Source organism: Carcharodon carcharias, chromosome 5 (genome assembly GCF_017639515.1).
Source record: "Carcharodon carcharias isolate sCarCar2 chromosome 5, sCarCar2.pri, whole genome shotgun sequence".
NCBI classification, from domain to species: Eukaryota; Metazoa; Chordata; class Chondrichthyes; order Lamniformes; family Lamnidae; genus Carcharodon; species Carcharodon carcharias.
In genome coordinates, this window is record NC_054471.1 from 18215622 (window position 1) to 18235680 (window position 20059).

Genomic DNA, 20059 nt, shown 5'->3' on the forward strand with positions numbered 1-20059 from the left:
AGGTTTGCCTGGTGCTGACCCTGGCATGTCCTCCTGTATTCAACCAGGGTTAATCCCCTGGCTTAATGGTAATGGTAGAGTTGGGAATATGCCTGTCTACAAGGCTACAGATTGTATTCAATTACAATTCTGCTGCTACTGATGGCCCACAGCGCCTCATGGATGCCCAGCCTTGAGTTGCTAGATATGTTCGAAATCTATCCCATTTAGCACAGCGGTAGTGCCACACAACACGATGGAGTGCCACAATGTGAAGGCATGTTTTTATCTCCACAAAGACTCTGTGGTGGTTACTCCTACCAATACTGTCATGGGCAGATGCATCTGAAGCTTGACACCCTCCAGGACAAAGCAGCCGTTTGATTAGCACTGCATCCACAAACATTCACTCTCTCCACCACTGGCGCACAATAGCAGCAGTGTGTACCATCTACAAGATGTACTGCAGGGGAATTCACCAAGGCTCCTTCGACAGCACCTTCCAAACCCATGACCACTAGCATCTAGAAGGCAAGGGCAGTGGGTAGATAGGAACACCACCATCTGGAAGTTCCCCTCCAAGTCACTCACCATCCTTCACTGTCGCTGGGTCAAAATCTTGGAACTCCCTACCTAAGAGCACTGTGGATGTACCTACACCACAAGGACTGCAGCGGTTCAAGAAGGCAGCTCACCAACACCTTCTCAAGGGCAACTAGGGATGGACAATAAATGCTGGCCCCGCCAGTGAAGCCCACATTCCATGAATGAATAAAATTAAAAATTATACCCTCATCATCTTCCTTAGTTAGCCACAAATGATGCATCATTCTCTAGAGTCTTTCTTTCTCACTGGAATGTTACTTTGCTGAGTGTCATGAAATACCTCCTTAAATGTCTTCTCGTTTGATATTGTTTTAAGAGAGAATATATTAATAAGTATTCAGGATGTAAAGCATACAGCTGGCAGATATTATTCAGATGAGCTTTAAGTTTAGATAGCAATCTGTGATGTGAAGGAATTGCAGCTGTACTGTTCTGCTAACAATAGCTCTTGAATCTTTATTGTAAATCTATCTGCTGAGCAATTCTGTACTACATCTTTAAATAAACCAAACCTACATTTAGTTTACCAGTCCTGTGTGAGATCTGTAAGTTTGTATGAAGGATTGAAGACCCCAGGAAGCAAAGTCTCTCTACAGTGTTTCACAGAGCAGTGAGTACCTGATCTGTGAGGTAGCTGGATTGGTGATGAATTGGGTGGTCCATTGTGAAACCGGCATTCAATTTTGAGTTGGACAGTACAAGCTGCAGAGCCATCGTAATATCCTTGGGTGTCATTCCCATGCAAACAGAAAAAAATCCAAGCTGCAAGCAAAAATGAAGAGGGGAAGAGAAAAAGAAAATCATGCAGCTGCTGCATTGCTGAGTAACTCCACAGAGTAGAGAAGCTTCAAATTCCCTACATGTTCACAGCATTAATAAATTCACCATGAATTAGAAGGCCACAGACGTCCTATCTGAATTTAGGCTTTTTAAACATATGATGCAGATATGCTTTTTAGATACACGCTCATAGAACTGGATAAACAAGCGATGGAAATAAGAATAGCCATTGGAAATGGTCTGCGTAGAGTCAACTCTGAGGCCTGTCTGAGGAGGATCAAAAGTATCCTGCCTTGCTGTGGAACATGCTAGAGGATCAGCTTCTTGGAAAGCTGAACTTTAGAATACATCAGTTAGAGCAGATGGCTTACAGACAGCTTACAGACAACAGCCATAAGAATCAATCAATCAGTTCATCAGCAGGTGTCGTGATAAGGTCAAGGGCTGTGATTTCTCAGAAGTTGAGCTGACTAAACAAATAATGGAGCCGGTTATAGCTTCAACGTTGATTGAATGTTTCCAAAAAGATCTTTTGGAGAAAAAGATCATGCTATTGACACACTGCTAAAAGGTGGTTTAAAACATGAAGTCATTGTAGCTGGACAACACCTGCAAGCACTATGTAGCCAGAATGCTGAAAGCAAGCAAGTCATTTGGGAAATGCGATCTGCTGCACCCACAGTGAAGCTATCCTGCATTCCAACATCTTTGTAAATTTTGCAGTGTAAAAGGATATTCCTGCCTTTGTATGAAATCTGCTTCTGGAAGTGCGACCACAGGTCAGATGCAACCAAGCAAAAAGTATCTCCAGTATACTGGCAGCAATAAAAGGGAATGTGGCAGAGAAACACATAAGAACAAACATGAGATTAGCAGCAACACGGACCAGGGCGAAAATGCTGAAAGGAAAGATCTTCACCTGAAAAATGAACAGGGTTTCCACATTGTGGATGTGACACGATGAGCAGAATTTTTTGCTCGTCGTGCGGGCTCACGCCTGACCTGAACGAGTGTGAAATGATGCACAATGATGTCGCGTGAGCGTCCTGGCATCATCGTGTGATATTTCGGTTGGCAGACATGCGTGGGATTTGCAGCACGCCCACCAACAACTAAAAGGCCTATTAAGGCCATTAACAATCTAATTGAATCAAATTGTTCATTGCACGGTTGGCGGACAGGCGAAAAGGCCAAGTAGCCCTTGCACTTTTTGCGAAACCTTATCCATGGGCGGTATGAGGTTTCGATCCATCAACAAAAAAAAATCAGACTAATTACTAATATGTCTCTGCATGAGGGGACATGTTTTTTAACATCTTAAAATGCTTTATTTTTAATTTTTTATATCTTTTCCTGTGCACGTGCGCGTATGCACGAACTTGTGTGCTCGCCCTCGTGGCCCGATCGCAGGCAGCAGTCTAAGTAGTATGTCATAAATGATCAGCTGTCCTTTTTTACTAACAGGCAGCTTGATGTTCATTCTTGATCATGCGCAACTTAGAATAATCAGAAAGCAAAGCATGATTTTCTTTAAAAATTAAAAAATAAAGTTCAGGATTAAGATCATTAGGCTTTAAGTTACAGCCTGCTATTATATATATTTGGCAGGGGACATTCCTTTCCAGTCAATTTAAAAAGCAAATTTTGAAACTTGGTAAATGTCAGGTCTCTTGTCTGTAGCTGGTTCAAGCATGGAGCATATTGAACAGTGCAATTTCTGGGAATATTTAGAATTGTCAGCCGAGCCCACCCGACGGGGGCAAAATTCTGCCTTATGTGTGGTTGAAGTCAAATGATTAGAAGTAAAAACAGAAAATGCTGGGAAAACTCAGCAGGTCTGGCAGCATCTGTAGAGAGTGAAACAGGGTCTGTATGACTCTTCTTCAGAGCTAAAGAGAAGTAGAAAGGTGATGACTTTTATACTATTTAAGAGGTGGTGGAGCAGGTGGAACGAGATAGAAGGTCAGGGATAGGTGACAGCTAAGGAGAGATTGACAAAGATATCATGGACACAAGGCAAAGGGAGTGTTAATGGTAGTGGTGAAGACTAAAGAAGGTGCTGATAGTGGCATAAAGGTAAGATAGCAGAAGGTCTTAACAGCAGAACAAGAGTCAGCAATTTGTGAAAGCAAAACATAAAACAAGTGACAGATTGCTCTGTGGAAGGTGAGGTTTGGACAGAAAGGATAAAAAATGAACAAATAAACAAAAGAGTAAAATACTTTTTTTTACTTTTCCCTTTACTCTGATCCCATCTAATGAGTTACTATTGCCTACTCTAATTCTATCAACTCTCCAACTATCCTATTTACATTGATACTAGTCTCTCATGTATCCTTTATATCAATTAATACATGTCTATTTCCCACTGCCAGTTTTTCCCCTCTCCAGGATGAATTTCCCTTCAGGTTTCCATCCCCCTGCCAATCTATTTTAAACCCTCCCGACTACACTACTACTACCATTACATTCTTATTTACTCCCCCCAATTAAATGACTTCTTGTACCGTGGTGTCATGGTTGATTTGCTCATCCACCCTGCAGCCCACACTTTCATTCATACAAGCTACAAGGATCTCAAACGCGTTTGTCAATTGCAAAGCCTCGGCTCCTCCTCTACCTCTTGATACCCACATCTGCTTCTTTTGCAACCACACCCACCTGTTCCTGACCATGGACCAAATCAGAAGACCCTAGCCTAAGGGGTGTGACTGTCTCCTGGAATAAAGTGTCCAGGTAACTTCCCCACGCCCTGAGGCATCACAGTGTCTGCAGCTTAACCTGCAGCTCGTTGACTCTGAGCCGAAACTCCTCAAGCTGCAGACATTTCCTGCATATGTGTTTGCCTTTGATCACACTAGTGTCCATTACTACCCACAGTACTGCAGCTGCAACACATCCCCTGTTCTGCCATCTTTACAGTGTTGTAATTATCTAATTGATAAATTATTTTACTAATTGAATTTTAATTACTGCCTCTAGTCCTGCCTGTGCTTATATTTTTATTATTTAAATTAATGTTCTGCTTACCACAATTGAAATTTCCTTGATAAAAGAAAAATGGAAAATACCAGCCAATCACCTGCATATTTCCCTGTGATGTCACCACTTGATTTTTCTTTCTGAGCTCTGGTTCTGACTGGCTCCTTGCGGTGACAGAGGCTTGCTTTTTTTTTGGTTCCCACCCTCTCTATGCTGATGTCTCACACTCTCCTTTGCTGCTTTATGTTCTGCTCTCTAGCTGAAGTCTCACACTCTCCCTTGCTGCTTTACTCTGTTTGCAAACTCTCTATTTGAAGAATTGTCCTGTACCTTCCTGTTTTATGTCCCGCTCACTAGTCTCTTCCTACGTTGGCCGAAGGCTGAACTGGCACATTGGAGGTGATGATAAATTTCATTGTCTATGTCTTCCTTCATTGAGAGGAGTGTCCCAAGATAAGGAAAACAGCCCATATTTTCCAGGATCTCGCCATTGATCTTAACTGATGCAGGGAGGTGTTTTTCTGTAGGATCTGGTTGGAAAAGGACCTTAGTTTTCCAGATGTTTACTAAAAGGCCAATTTTCTCATAGGCTTCAAATAAGGCGTGGATAATGGTGAGGGTCACAGCGTGCACATCATCATGGAGTAGATAGAGAATGGTGAAAAAATTTCTGAGCGCAGCCAAATTTGAGGAGGATACTCCATAAGCCTTCACAACTGACAGAGTCAAAGGTTTTCCTGAGTTTGAAAGCTGCACAGAGAACCGGAGGGCATTACAGAGACAGTGACAACTGTGGTCACTTCCCTCAGAGAAATTAGGAGAGTTTCAGCAATATAGATAGTTCAGCTGCTGAATCAAATGTGTGAAGATATGTTGGAGTTTCTAGGGGCAGTGAAGTGTAATGCACAAAAGATGGAGGAACCCATCCATGCCATGAGTGTCTATTTATGGCATGTGAACGCATGATGCCTTCCATTGAGAGCTGACAATCCTCATGGACAGACACATGGAGCATAGCACTAAGTGGATGCAGGGGTTGCACACAGACCTCCATAGCATGGCCTTATCCATGAGATCTGTGGAGCAATGGGTAGGTGAGGTGGGCCAGCCATACTACTTCCCGTTACCAGGAGCTGAACCATTCCAGACAATCAGAGGTACATGTGAGGCCTGAAGGGGCAGAGGAAGATCAGACTCAAAGCAACGAGGCTCCTTTCAAGGTGCTTCCATAGCTGAGGACAGATCCTCAGTTCCTTTGATGGTGACATGCTGGTCTGAGACTGAGGCAGCCCCAACAAAGATGTAGGTGACCCCAAATGTGTCAGGTTGCAGAGAACACAGGCCACAGCCTTCAATGCACTAAAGCAAGAAAAGCAGCATCCTGCCTTGACATCAATTCCTGGCATGCAGGGCACCCCATAAAACTGAGAATTAAAGGCCTTGAAATTCAATGTATAATGATTTATATTTTTATTTTATGCATCAGTTGACAGTGATAGATGTGAAATCAAATGGATAGTATACTTTAATAATTATCTATTTTGCCTCTCTTAGAACCCATGAAAATGGCGCTTTTAGTGGAAGCCAAAGGTTGGATTAAGTCACTTTGTCGGTTCTTAAATGAACAGTACAAGGCAAAAATGTCAGCGATAACAATGTTTATCAGTGAAAAAATGAAAAATCTGGCACGTCCTATTCAGGACTTGGATGATGTTAGATTTGCCATGGAGTCTTTAGCAGAAATACGAAGAAACGAGATACAGATGGATATGACTTTGGGACCCATTGAGGTATGTACCGTTATCTTTTACAGCGGGTTTTTTACATACTTGTTTGAGAGTTTTCTTTCTCCCACAGTTTTCAGGTTTTTAGAACCCTGGTGGTCTATATATTACACCAAGCAATGTAATTGCACTCTTCTTACTCCTTAGCTCCAGCCAAATCGATTATGTCCTTGAATCCTCAGAAAAATCCTTTCTCCAGTACTGCACTCTCCTTAACCAAAAACACCACCCCTCCTCCTTTTTTCCCTTTCTTTTCTTTTCTGAACACCTTGTAACCAGGAATATTTAACACCTAGATCTGCCCTTCCTTTAGCCAGGTCTCTGTTATCACCACAACATCATAATCCCACAAGGCAATCTACGCCTGTAACTCCCCAATTTTCTTAACTATACACCGTGCATTCACACCCATGCAGCGTAACCCTGATTTAGACTTCATTACTTGCTTCCTACAATGAATCCATTTATCAGCTTACTATTCTCTATTTTAGTGCCATCTGCCTCTCCCAGCATTTCGTGCACCCTGGTTCCCATACCCTGTTGAGTTAGTTTAAACCCTCCCCAACAGTACTAGCAAAACGATCCACAAGGAACTCAGTCCTGGCTCTGTTTAGATGCAGCCTGTCTGGCTTATACAGGTGCCATCTCCCAGAGAGCTGGCCCCAGTGTCCCAGGAATCTAAAGCCCTTCCTCCTGCACCATCTTTCCAGCCATGCAGATATCTGTCTTATCTTCCTATTTCTGTACTCACTTACACATGGCACTTGGAGTAATCCGGAGATTACTACTTTAGAGGCCCTGCTTGTTAATTTTCTACCTAGCTCCCTAAATTGCAGGACCATATCCGCCTTCCTACCTGTTTCGTTAGCACCAATGATCTCTGGCTTTTCGTCCACCCCTAACAAGAACGTCCTGCAGCCATTTTATGACATCCTTGACCCTAGCTCCAGGGAGGCAGCAAACCATCCTGGAGTCACATTGACAGATGCAGAAACGCCTGTCTGCCCCCCTAACTAAAGATTGCCCTATCAGCAATGCTCTTCCACTGTTCTTCCTCCTATCCTGCACAGCTGGACCACCTGTGGTACCACAGGCTTGGCTCTTGCTGCACACCTCCAAGGCTCCATCACCCTCACTGATATCCAGAATAGAAAACCGGTTAGTGAGAGGGACCTCTGGGGACTCCTGCACTACCTGCCCATTTCTCTTGAACGGTCCTGGCGGTCACCTATTTGCCTGCTTGCCCCTAACTTGTGGTTTGACCACATCTCTGAATGTGCTATTCACGTAGTTCTCTGCCTCACAGATGCACCCTAGTAATTCCAGCCACTGGTTAAGCTCTGAAACATAGAGCTCAAGCTTGTGCAGCCGGTGACACCTCATATGTGCTCGTCTGGGTTACGAGAAGTGTCCACAACTCCCCACATGCCACAGGATGGGCATCCCGCTTGGCTGAGCTGCCCTGTCATGTCTTAACCTTAAACTTTTAAATCACTTTATTTATGTTAACTTTAGTTACTTTTACTTTAAAGTACTTTCGCCTTACTCTTGTGCTATTAACTATAAACTGGAGATTAGTAAAAAGGAGAAATCCTTTGCCCTGACTCACAAATCAGCTTCTTACTTTCCCTGTGCTAGTTTAGAAATTTACTGGGGGCAAAAAACAGGATGGAATTTTCCGTGCCTGCTAGCAGCGGGCGTGATAGGTGGCATGTGTAGACAATATGGCGTGATCGGTTTCACAACAGTGCAAAGGCAGGTTGCCACTGTCCACTCAGCCCGTCAATGGCGGGCTGCATTTCCCGCCAACGTTTGTCGGGGAGCTCATTGTAATACATCAGCATTTCATTAAAAGGCCATCCCGCCAGGATCTTGGACCCCCACCGGATCATCCATCCAAGCCATGGGAAAGCACGCCGTCGTGTTTCACAACAGCATACGTCGACGTGCACTTGGTGGCTATCACTTTTGGGGAACAGGAGGTAAGTGAATATCATTGTTCTGCAGAGCATGCCAGGGTCACCTGTTGCTTCTCAGGCTTCAGGGATACTGGGGAGGGGTGTGCAGGGATGAAGTGCTGCCTTGTCAGGGATGTGACTGTTGTCGGGTGGGGGTGTCCGGTGAGGAGGCAAATGCTGCCCTGGTGTTGGATCCTGCTCACAAGAAATTGAGATGGGTGACAGGGTAGGCGAGGGAAGTGGCCACGCAGTAGGGACACCTGCAAAGCTGACCATTTCCCTGCAACTGAGACAGTTCAGGTGCAGTGACATGATTGGCGTTGGGCTCCTAGGCTGCCCGCCCACTCAAGCAACCCAAAGGCACCAAAGTGCAACCAAGCACTCCGGCCATTACCCTGTCCCCTGCACCCCTGCACCCCCCACCCCCCGCCCCCAGCACATATTGCAAGTCCGCGACCACTTTATTGGAGCGCGGAGCAGTTGGACTGCACACATTGTACAATCTCCTTGCCAACACTGGCCATGTAGCAGTCACTGCTGGAGGCGTTCACAGCCCCTTGCAATCTCAGTATCCCGGTTAGAAGTCTCCCCCATGTCGCAGGCTGACAGGGCAGTCATGCAGCGCACTCATATGTGGCCATCCTGAGGGATGGCCAGCACACTCCGGGAAGAATTAAGGGGCCTTCACACAGGGCCAGGAAAGGTGCTAAGTACACCCATGCTAACCACATCTCTCTATCTTTCATGCTGTAGGAGGACCACATCAGGAGCATGGAGCCTGGTGGCCTAGCTGTATGCCTGATGGCCTACAGAGAGCAGAGAAGGTGGAGGAGAGAGTGGCCGAGGCATCTGGCCATGGAAAGGCAGGAGCAACAAGCTCAGGAAGAAGGAGCTGCTGCGGCTCCCGCACACGCTGCGCAGGAGCGACAGCAAGCAGTGGCCGGCCTATAGACGTCGCCTGTTATTTCTGCAGATGACTGAGAACCAGTGTCGCCGATGATTGCTCATGTCTAGGGACCTGGTCGCTCACATCTGCGCACTTACTGCAGGACTGGGTGCCAAGAGGACATGGAGGGCATCCACTGCCAGTGGCTGTGAAAGTGACCGCAGCACTCTAATATTTATGCCAGTGACTCCTTTCAGGGCTCCACAGGTGGCCTCTGTGGGATATCACAAGCCGCCACCTGCAAATGCATCCATGAGGTCACGGATGCCAACTTTGTGCATTTCGCCCAGTACCATGACAGCCAGGATTCAAGAACCATTAGACTCACATGGATCTCAGGATTCCCACAGATGTAGAGTGTGATTGAATGCACCCATGTGGCGCTCAGGTCTCCATCGCTACACATGGTGGACTACATCTACTGCAAGGGTTTTCACTCACCGAATTTGCAGCTTATATGCAACAGTCAGAAATGCATCCTGCAGGTGTGTGCACGGTTTCAAGGGAGTGTGCACGACAGCTACATCCTCAGTCGGTCACAGATCCCTAGAGTCTTCCAGGTTCCACAGAAGCTTCAGGGATGGCTCACTGGGGACAAGGGTAGCCCGCAGTGGCCGTACAAGAGCCTCAGACTACAGCAGAGTCTCGGTATAATGAGGCTCATGCTGCAGCTTGCAGCTTGGCAGAGCAGACCATCGGGATGCTGAAGTTTCCAGTGCCTGGACTGATCTGGTGGAGCCCTGCAATACAGAATGCAGAGGGTGTCACGCATCATTGTCATCTGCTGCGCCCTTTACAACCTGGCACTGCAGGGGAGCTGAGCTGGCTGAGGAGGAGATGGAGGAGTTGCAAGTCTCCTTCGATGAGGACCCCGACAGGGATGAGGGTGAGGAGGTCCTTGGAGATGACGATGACGAGGCCCTCACACTGGCTAGATGAGGTAGGTGTGTTCGGGAGACCCTCATAGCTGCTAAATTTGTCGAGGATAATGACAACATGCAGTGAGGGGACTCCGTAGATCCTCACATTGCATTTGTGAACATTTGACTCCAGCCTGGCTTATGGCAGGGTGAATACCCTCTGCAAGAATGTTTCTGTCATGGAGAAGAAGTGGAGGCCCTAATAGTCACTCGACTTCAAGAGGATGATGATGATATGCAGTGAGGACACTCCATAAATCTTCACATAGCCTCTGAGAATGTGTGACTCCTGTCTGGCCCAGGGCAGCTCGCTTGCACTCCACGATCAGGGTCATATCATAGAGGAGCAGCCATGGAACTCTAGAAGTTCTGATGCTTGTCCGCCTTCAGCACCTGAGCCCTTCAGGAGCTGGGGCACAGCATCAGTGGTCACAGATGCTGAAGAGATTGGGGACAGCCCCTCCTTAAACATGATGAGAGCACAGTGAGAGAATGAGAGAACCCTGTGGCACCTACCCACTACATTCTGGCAGTAATGACAAGCACCGCTGAGTTGCAGGCATCAGTAATGTTTCCAACAAGAGAGGCCAGACCATCACTTTGATCTGAAGACTGCACAGAGCACAGGGAAGAGGCCCTGGACTGAGACATCTGCCTTTATCTTGTACAGAAAGGTTCACATCTGAGTGACAAGAATACTACTCATCAGAATAAGGAGCCACAGGCAGGGAGAAATTCATGGGAGTTGATTGACAATAGTGAACAGAATGGACAAGTGATTAATACTTGTTCCCAGGCTGTACAACTAATTCTCCTTAACTTTCCTAACCCTCTGCTATGTCTTGTTGCTCTCTGGACATCCACAGTGGAGGTGGAGGCATTCTGCTGACTGTGTCGCCCTGTCTGTGATGACTTTGGCAGGCGTCCTCTGGAGGGCCAAGACTTGGAGGCCCCAGCCTGCTTTCAGGGCCCTACTGTGAGGCAGTGGCACCCACCTCGGTCTATGGAGCTGGAGCTGCTGAAGTCACAGGAAGAGGGGAGTCCAATTGGCCAGACATCCTTGGATGGATGGGCCTGGAGTGTGCACCTGCGGATCCTCCTCTTAAGTGTGCCCGAAAGCCCCAGGCTGACTCCTTGAGGAGCAGGGGTAGCTGGAGTGACATCGAGCTGCCTGGCACCCCTCTCACTTGCACACTGTTGGAGGCCAACTATGACATCGGTGATGGAGTTGAGCCCGTGCAGTAGTGCAGGAGCGATGTCCTGGACCAAGGCCTCCATGGCAGCTGCGACCCTACCAGTATTGACCTTGGTGTGTTGGCATGGCAGCGCTATCACCTCAAATTGAAGGCAGACAAACTCCTCCATCATGCCTTGCAATATGAGGAGTGCATCGGGCATCCCTTCCTGATATTCCGGAGCTTGCCTTTTCAGCTCCAGCAACTATGACCTGATCGAGTCCAGAGGCTTGTCATCTGACTCAGACACAGCAACATTCTGGCCTTCAGCAGTCCCCTGAGTGCCAGGCATGTGGGAAGCCCCTGCTGCCGCCTGCTGCGGATCAGGCAGTGTGATGTGCTCCCAGATTGTGATCCCGGGGCTACTGTAAAACTAGGTCCCACCGAGTTGTGTCTCTGCGCTGGTGGAGGGTGTGTGTGTGCACTGTGATGGGACTTCAGGGAGGGTGCCTCCAGATTCCTCTCCAGAGGTTTCTTTCGGGCTCGATTGGAGGCCCTGGGTCATGGACTGTGTTGGCTGTTTGGCAGACGTACCTTCGAAAGCAAGGAGAGACAATTAATGCCTGGCAGTGGCCTATGAAACAGGTCACATCACTCACGGCATGGTTGTCTGGTGGATGTTGTACTGCTGGATCCTCACTTGGTGGAGCAGCACAGACCTCACTGCCAGAACAGGGCTGGCCCAGATCATGACCGGCCAGCTGGATGGCTCTGCTTTCAAAGTCCCTGAGGACCTTGATTTCTGATATTCCGCCACCGGTCTGTGACCTCTCTCTCTTGGTGTGCCAGCTTCTCCTGCATGGATAGAGATGGAGAAAGAGTAAGCAAGATGCCTGTCAGGCCAGATGATAAGTATGCCTGGCCTGTGTTGGTGTTGACTAGTCTCATGGACGGGATAAGGACAATGACAGTGTGTGTGAGAGTGTGAATGGTGATGTCCCTTGAACTGGCAGTTAGTGAGGACCCTGTGGATGTGTGATGGGTTTGTGAGTTTGTGAGTTGAGAGTGATGATAAGAGTGACCTACCCTGGTGGAATGGAGGAGATCATTCATCTTCATTTGGCACTGGATGGTTGTCCTCTTTTGCAGGGTGTTGGCGCTGACCACTGCTGCCATCTCCTCCCAAGCTGGATTGGTCACATTGCTGCCTAACCTGCGGCCAGAGCAGGGGTACAAGACATCCCGGTGGGCCTCCATGGCATTCAGCAGTCACTCAAGGGACCAGTCATTGAAGCGGACGGCTGTGGTCTTTTTATCTTTGCTGACCATGTCTTCCATACAGTAGTGGTGAGCTGGAAACAATGAGCGCTGTGCTTGCAGCTGGACTTTAAACATGGCGGCTGGCGTGATGCAGTAGCGGGGTGATGGCGAGTGGGTGAATGAAAGCCTGCCCGCCATGGAACCAGGGTGTTTCCTGGGAATGCATAAATAATGAGGCGGGTTTGGGACGATATGGCGTGAAAACCTGTTATCGCGGCCGGTAGTTAAAACGTTGTTTTACCCACCCGCTACCGCACTTAGTGCAAATTTGGGAAAATTCCGCCCAAAGTCCCTAACAGCAGCTGCTTAATAGCCACTCCACGCACAACTTTAATGTGATTTCACTCGCACTTTTTTCAAATCCACCGAGCAACTCAGGATGGATGCTCCCACATTGTCCACAGCATGTTACTTCATCAAAGAATTCCAGTAAACTAGGTAAGCATGACTTCCCTTTCACAAAACCATGTTGACACTGCCTGATTACATTGAGTTTATCAAAGTGTCCTGTTAGAACATCTTTCATCACAGCTTCTAATATTTTTCCTATGACAGATTTGAAGCTAACTGGCCTGTAGTTTCCTGTTTTCTGTCTCCCTCACTTTTTGAATAAAGGAATTACATGAGTTATTTTCAAATTGAATAGAACTTTCAATGGCTCTGGCGAATTTTGGAAAATTAAAACCAACGCATCAATATCCCACTAGCCTCATCTTTTAAGACCCAAGGATGAAATCTATCAGGACCTGGGGACTTGCCAGCCCACAGCCCACAATTTTCTTGAGGTCCTCCCTCCCTTCTAATTCCTGATTTACAGGTATTTCTGGGAAGACCAACACAAAATACTCGTTCAATTCATTTGCCATCTCCTTATGTTCCATGGGCAGAATTTTACACCTCGCAGGCAGCGTGCATCTGATCCGATCAGGCGTAAAATCACACAAGATGATGTTGGGCAAGTGTCTCGACGTCATCCCGTACGTGTGCAATCTTCAGGTCAGCGGGCACGCATGTGTGTCGAAGCCGCATCCGCCATCAATTAACAGGCCACTTCAGGCCATTAACAACCCAGCTGATCCAGGTTTTACATTGCCCGTGCGATTTCACGCTCGTTGAATGACAAAATAGGCAGACAGGCAGCCCACTTTTTGCAAAACCTCATCCAAGGGCGGGATAAAAAGAATCAGCAGCATTGCCATATTGTGTAGTGAGGAGTTTAGGAGATAGTTTGCTGCTTGTTGCTTATTTGAACTTGACAGCTTCACCTCAGTTCTGCGCTTCATTCTTAGCATTTCCAGGCTTCATTTCAGGACACATTGGTGTCTCCAAGGCCCCTGGAGGATTTTGATCGTGTGGGCCCTTCCAGCTATCAGACAGCCTTCTGTAATCCTGATAATGGAGATTGTGCTCTCTGCTGGAGGCACCTCCTCTGAGGAGAAAGAGAGGGGCAGAAGGGAGAGGAGGCCAGCTGCCCCAATGCAGCTTCCAGGGGAGCCAACCATGGGAGGAGAGGCACAGGCATGAGGGACACAGGGCCAGCAGGTAGTCCAAGGCAGAAGGGGCCGTAGAAGATGCCACTATCCTGCTGCCAGGGTCTACAGGCAGCGATGCAGCTACCTCAATATGTCTGAGGTACAATGCCGAAGGAGGCTCCACCTCTCCAGGGAGACTGACCTCCATTTATCAGATGATTGGGCCTAATACTACCTCCAACTGGGTGGGTGGAAACCCCATGCCAGTGGCTCTGAAGGTAACAGTGGCCCTCAACTTCTATGCTTCCGGGTCTTTCCAGGGGTCAGTTGGAGATCTTTGTGGAGTGTCCCAATCAGCTGTCCACAGTTGCATCAAGCTGATGAAGAAAGCTCTGTTCAGGTGGGTAATAACATTTATTCAATACCGTACAGATGAAGCCAGCCAGGCTGAGTGAGCCAGAGGGTTTGCCGGGATCCCCCGCATCCAGGGTGCGATCGGCGACACATATGTGGCCATCAAGGCGCCATTGGGTCAGCTGGGTGCCTTCATCAACAGGAAGGAATTCCATTTGATTAACATCCAGATAGTTTGTGGCTACAAGATGCAGATTCTGCAAGTCTGTGCAAGGTACCCTGGCAGCTCCCATGATGCTTATATCCTCAACACTCCCAGTGCCAAAGCCATTCAGCGCTCTAGCCTGACTGGATGGATGGCAACTGGGTAACAAGAGCTATCCATTGAAAAAGTGGCTTATGATGCCTCTCCGCCACCCAAGAATAAAGGCAGGGTAGTGTTATAATAGGATTCATGCCTCCACAAGGGCGGTGGTAGAGAGGACCATGGTCTTCTGATGATGCGCTTCCAATACCTGGACTATTCAGGGGGAGCACTACAATATACCTGGGCAAGTGTCACTGATAGAGGTTGCTTGCTGCACCCATCCACAATCTGGCACAGGCAAGGGGGGCACCCACTGGAGGAAGAGGACCTTGATATAGTTCCACAGACCACAGGGGATGAATCCAGTAGTGAGACAGAAGGGGAGCACAGTGAGGAGAACACTGAGGGCGTGAAGGCAGATCTCTGTATCCTTCAGGGAGGTAGGGTCACCAGGGACACCTTGATCTGGTCAGTGGAACCTGTGCTGGCCCTGCCTGGGAGGGAGAGCCTAGTGCCACAGCTGGCATCTCCCCATTCATCACAGCCTCAACAGATGCCACGGTTGCTGGCAGAAGGGTGGAGAAGCTGTTGCCATCATCCAGGGCACCCTGAGATGAGCCTGCAGAGATGACAAGCAGCTCATGTGCCAACGTGAGATTGTTCTGGACCTCCTTGCTCACCAGTGATGGGTGGACACCTAGCTGGGATACTGGGTGCCTTATCTATTTCCCACACTGGCACTGACCACCAGAGGTCATTGCTTGTGTGAGGGTTTGCAGGTCTGAGCGCAACCCTAAGAACCACTGATTCTGTTCCAGGAGCTGCCTCTCCATGAGAGTCATCACTCTCAATGGAGGAGGCAGTGTGCTTGGCCATGAGGGTCAATGCAGTACTTATGCTCCTCACGGACTCCTCCACAACAGAGACGATGGCACACATACCCCCAGGGATCTCCACCAGGTCCTCCAGCACATCCTGCTAGACATCCAGTAGCTGCCACCTAAAGGACGACACCAGAGGTTCATCATCTGCCTTCAAATCAGCATTGTCCTGGTCTCCAACAGTCCTCCATCTGCCGGCTCCCTAGGAACTCCCTGCCTCGGCCTGAAACTCAAGCGAGTGTGAAGTGCCCTCAATGCTGTGCACCAACGTTCTAGCTGAAGATCCAACACCCACCGAGGTGCTGGTATTTGCACTGGTGCTAGGTTCAAAGAAACTTAGAAACATAGAAAATAGGAGCAGGAGTAGGCCATTCGGCCCTTCGAACCTGCTCCGCCATTCATTATGATCATGGCTGATTATCCAACTCAATAGCCTGGTCCTAATTTCTCCCCATATCCTTTGATCTCTTTCACCCTAAGAGCTATATCTAACTCCTTCTTGAAAACATACAATGTTTTGGCCTCAACTACTTTGTGGTAGCGAATTCCACAGGCTCAACACACTCTGGGTGAAGAAATTCCTCCTCATCTCAGTCTTAAATGGTCTATCCCGTTTCCTCAGACCGTGACCCCTGGTTCTGGACTCCCCCACCATCGGGAACATCCTTCCTGCATCTACCCTGTCTAGTCCTGTTAGAATTTTATAGGTTTCTATGAGATCCCCCCTCTTTCTTCTCAACTCCAGCGAATATAATCCTAACCGACTCAATCTCTCCTCAGATGTTAGTCCCACCATTTTAGGAATTAGTCGGGTAAACCTTTGCTGCACTGTCTCTATAGCAAGAACATCCTTCCTCAGATAAGGAGACCAAAATTGCACACAATATTCCAGGTGTGGTCTCACTATGGCCCTGTATAATTGCAGCAAGACATCCCTGCTCCTGTACTCGAATCTTCTGGCTATGAAGGCCAACATACCATTTGCCTTCTTTATCACCTGCTGCACCTGCATGCTTACCTTCAGCGGCTGGTGTACAAGGACACCCAGGTCTTGTTGCACATTCTCCTCTCTCAATTTATAGCCTTTCGGATAATAATCTGCCTTCCTGTTTTTGCGACCAAAGTGGATGACCTCACATTTATCCACATTATACAGCATCTGCCATGCATTTGCCCACTCACTCAGCTTGTCCAAATCACACTGAAGCATCTCTGCATCCTTCTCACAGCTCACCCTCCCACCCAGCTTGTGTCATCTGCAAATTTTGAGATATTACATTTAGTTCCCTCATCTAAATCATTAATATATATTGTGAATAGCTGGAGTCCCAGCACCGATCCCTGTGGTACCCTACTCGTCACTGCCTGCCATTTAGAAAAAGACCTTTTTATTCCTGCTCTTTGTTTCCTGTCTGCCAACCAGTTTTCTATCCATCTCAATACACTATCCCAATTCCATGCACTTTATTTTACACGCCAATCTCTTATGTGGGACTTTTTCGAAAGCCTTCTGAAAGTCCAAGTAAACCACATCCACTGGATGCCCCTCATCAACTCTACTAGTTACATTCTCGAAAAATTCCAGTAGAAGGCTGTGATGCAGGTGTAGCTGAAGCCCGGCAGTTTTCTGGCATCAGGGGTGGCTCTTCAGGGTCCCTGTGAAGGAGTGCCTGCTGGCAAATCTAAGGGAGAACAACAACATGTCGTTAGTTTAAGTAACTGTCACTGTGCATGTCAGGCACCCTGGTGAAACAGGGGATATCTGCATCATGGTGGCATTGTCTTTCAATGATCAATGGGAAGTCCAGTTTTGAGGCTCACATCAATTAAGAGACTACACAAGAATGTACACACAATCCAAAACTTACCTCCCTGTGCACTGCACTCTTACCTACATCTGACACCCGCCTCTCCACAACCGGCTAAACGATGTGCGTGGCAGCTTTCCAGCTCCAAGGCATTCTGCTCTGTTCCGATCTGGTCAATATTAGGAAGTTTGGGAACCTCCACCTGTCCATGACCTCTCAATGTTGTTTTGGCTCGTCTTCTCCTGAAAGGATAGAGGAGCATTGATTTGTGCACTCTCTACCTGCAGCACCATTGCAGCCTGGCCAACCCACCTGAGGAACATCTTGCAAGGCACATCCGAGTCGAGACCCTCGAGCCACAAGGCATTCAGCCCAAACAGCCAGGGCTCACCCCCTTGGCCAGCTGTGGCATCATTGGCAATTGGCACTTAGAATCTAAAACCCCGGAGCTCCACAGGAGGACGGCCAGCCCTTAGCACTTATCCACACTGACCCATGCCAACATGGTAGTCGCTCTTCCCGAGCACAGCAGATCGTTGAACTTTTTGCGACATTGCACCCATGTGCGCCGCACAACGTCGTGGCTGATGACCTCGGCTGCCACCTCTTCCCAAACTTTTTTTGTCTAGTGCGGTGGCCTCCTCCTGCCATCTCTGGGAACAAGGGTGTCCCTCCTGGCAGCCACCTCCTCCAAGAGCACTGTGAGGGACTTGTCCGAAAAATGGGGGGCCAAGTGGTTAACTGACCTGCCCTCCTACTGGAGTCTCCTGCTGCTGTATAGGCCATAGCTTCAGCCTCCAGAATGCATAATATGATTCTTCCCTGGCCAGCTTTCAAGGAGCTGTCTCTGCCCTTCTTAAACCACTCGCTGGGTCACCATTGGACCCGGCGCCTAACAGGGCCCCATCCCGGTCTGGCCCTTTCCGACCATTGTGAAGACGCGTTTCATGCTGGCTGAGCCTTAGTTGGCCAACCAGTGTGAAATTGCTGTTGTGAGCCGAACGCAGTCTGGGTCTGTTTCCCGACGGTCCCGGGCTCGCCGATTGCGCCCACCCACCAAGGTTAAAATTCAGGTGCACGATTAATTCCCCATGCTCACTTTCTATAGGTGAAATGCTCATTGTTAACGCTTTCTTTTTTAAGTACCACAGAATCACAGAAGAGGCCCTTCGGCCCATCGAGTCAGCACCAACACGTGAGAAACACCTGACCTACCTACCTAATCCCATTTACCAGCTCTTGACCCATAGCCTTGAATGTTATGATGTGCCAAGTGATCATCCAGGTACTTTGTAAAGGATGTGAGGCAACCTGCCTCCACCACCCTTCCAGGCAGCACATTCCAGAATGACACAACCCTCTGGATAAAAACGTTTTTCCTCACATTCCCCCTAATCCTCCTGCCCCTCACCTTGAATTTATGTCCCCTTGTGACTGACCCTTCAACTCAGGGGAACAGCTGCTCCCTATCCACCCTGTCCATGCCCCTCATAATCTTGTACACCTCGATCAGGTCACCTCTCAGTATTCTCTGCTCCAACAAAAACAACCCAAATCTATCCAACCTCTCTTCATAACTTAAATGTTTCATCCCAGGCAACATCCTGGTGAATCTCCTCTGCACCACCTCCAGTTCAGTCACATTCTTTCTATAATGTGGTGACCAGAACTGCACACAGTACTCCAGCTGTGGCCTCACCAAGGTTCTATACAACTCCTACATGACCTCCCTACTTTTGTAACCTATGCCTCGATTGATAAAGGCAAATGTCCCATATGCCTTTTTCACCACCCCACTAACATGTCCCTCCACCTTCAGAGACCTATGGATACACATGCCAAGGTCCCTTTGTTCCTCAGAACTTCCTAGTGTCAAGCCATTCATTGAGTACTTCCTTGTCAAATTACTCCTTCGAAAGTGTATCACCTCACTTTTCAGGGTTAAGTTCCATCTGCCACTTATCTGCTCATTTGACCATCCCATCTGTATCTTCCTGGAGCCCAAGACACTCAACCTCACTGTTAACCACCCGGCCAATCTTTGTGTTATCCACAAACTTACTAATCCTACCCCCAAAATAGTCATCTATATCGTTTATATAAATGACGAATAATAGGGGACCCAGCATAGATCCCTGTGGTACGCCACTAGCCATTGGCTTCAAGTCACTAAAGCAGCCTTCTGTCATCATCCTCTGTCTCCTACAACTAAACCAATTTTGAATCCACCTTATCAAATTACCCTGTATCCCATGTGCATTTGCGTTCTTTATAAGTCTCCTATGTGGGACCTTGTCAAAGGTTTTGCTGAAATCCATATAAACTACATCAACTGCACTACCCTCATCTACACACCTGGCCACCTCCTCAAAAAATGCAATCAAATTTGTTAGGCATGACTTCACTCTGACAAAGGCATGCTGACTATCCCTGATCAAACCTTGCCCCTCCAAGTGGAGGTAGATTCTCTCCTTCAGAATTTTCTCCAATACTTTCCCTACCACTGACATGAGACTCACTGGTCTGTAGATCCCTGGCTTATCTCTACAACACTTCTTAAAAAGCAGAAGCACATTAGCTGTTCTCCAGTCCTCTGGCACCTCCCCCGTGGCCAGAGAGGAATTAAAAATTTGGGTCAGAGCCCCTGCGATCTCCTCCCTAGCCTCCCTCAGAGTCTGGGACACAAATCATCCAGATCTGGAGATTTGTCCACTTTTAAGCCTGCCAACACCTCTAATACCTTGTCGATCCCTATATCAATTTCCTCAAGAACCTCGCAGTCTCTCT

At 47.9% G+C, this 20059-nt stretch overlaps 1 protein-coding gene across 1 annotated transcript in view; it reads left to right on the plus strand.

The window, feature by feature from the left end:
* Positions 1 to 20059, plus strand: part of LOC121278118 (dynein heavy chain 8, axonemal-like) — a 2067071-nt gene that overhangs the window by 822369 nt on the left and 1224643 nt on the right. The window contains 1 exon segment of the mRNA XM_041188205.1: positions 5902 to 6137. Within this exon segment, the coding sequence (XP_041044139.1) occupies positions 5902 to 6137 (236 nt within the window).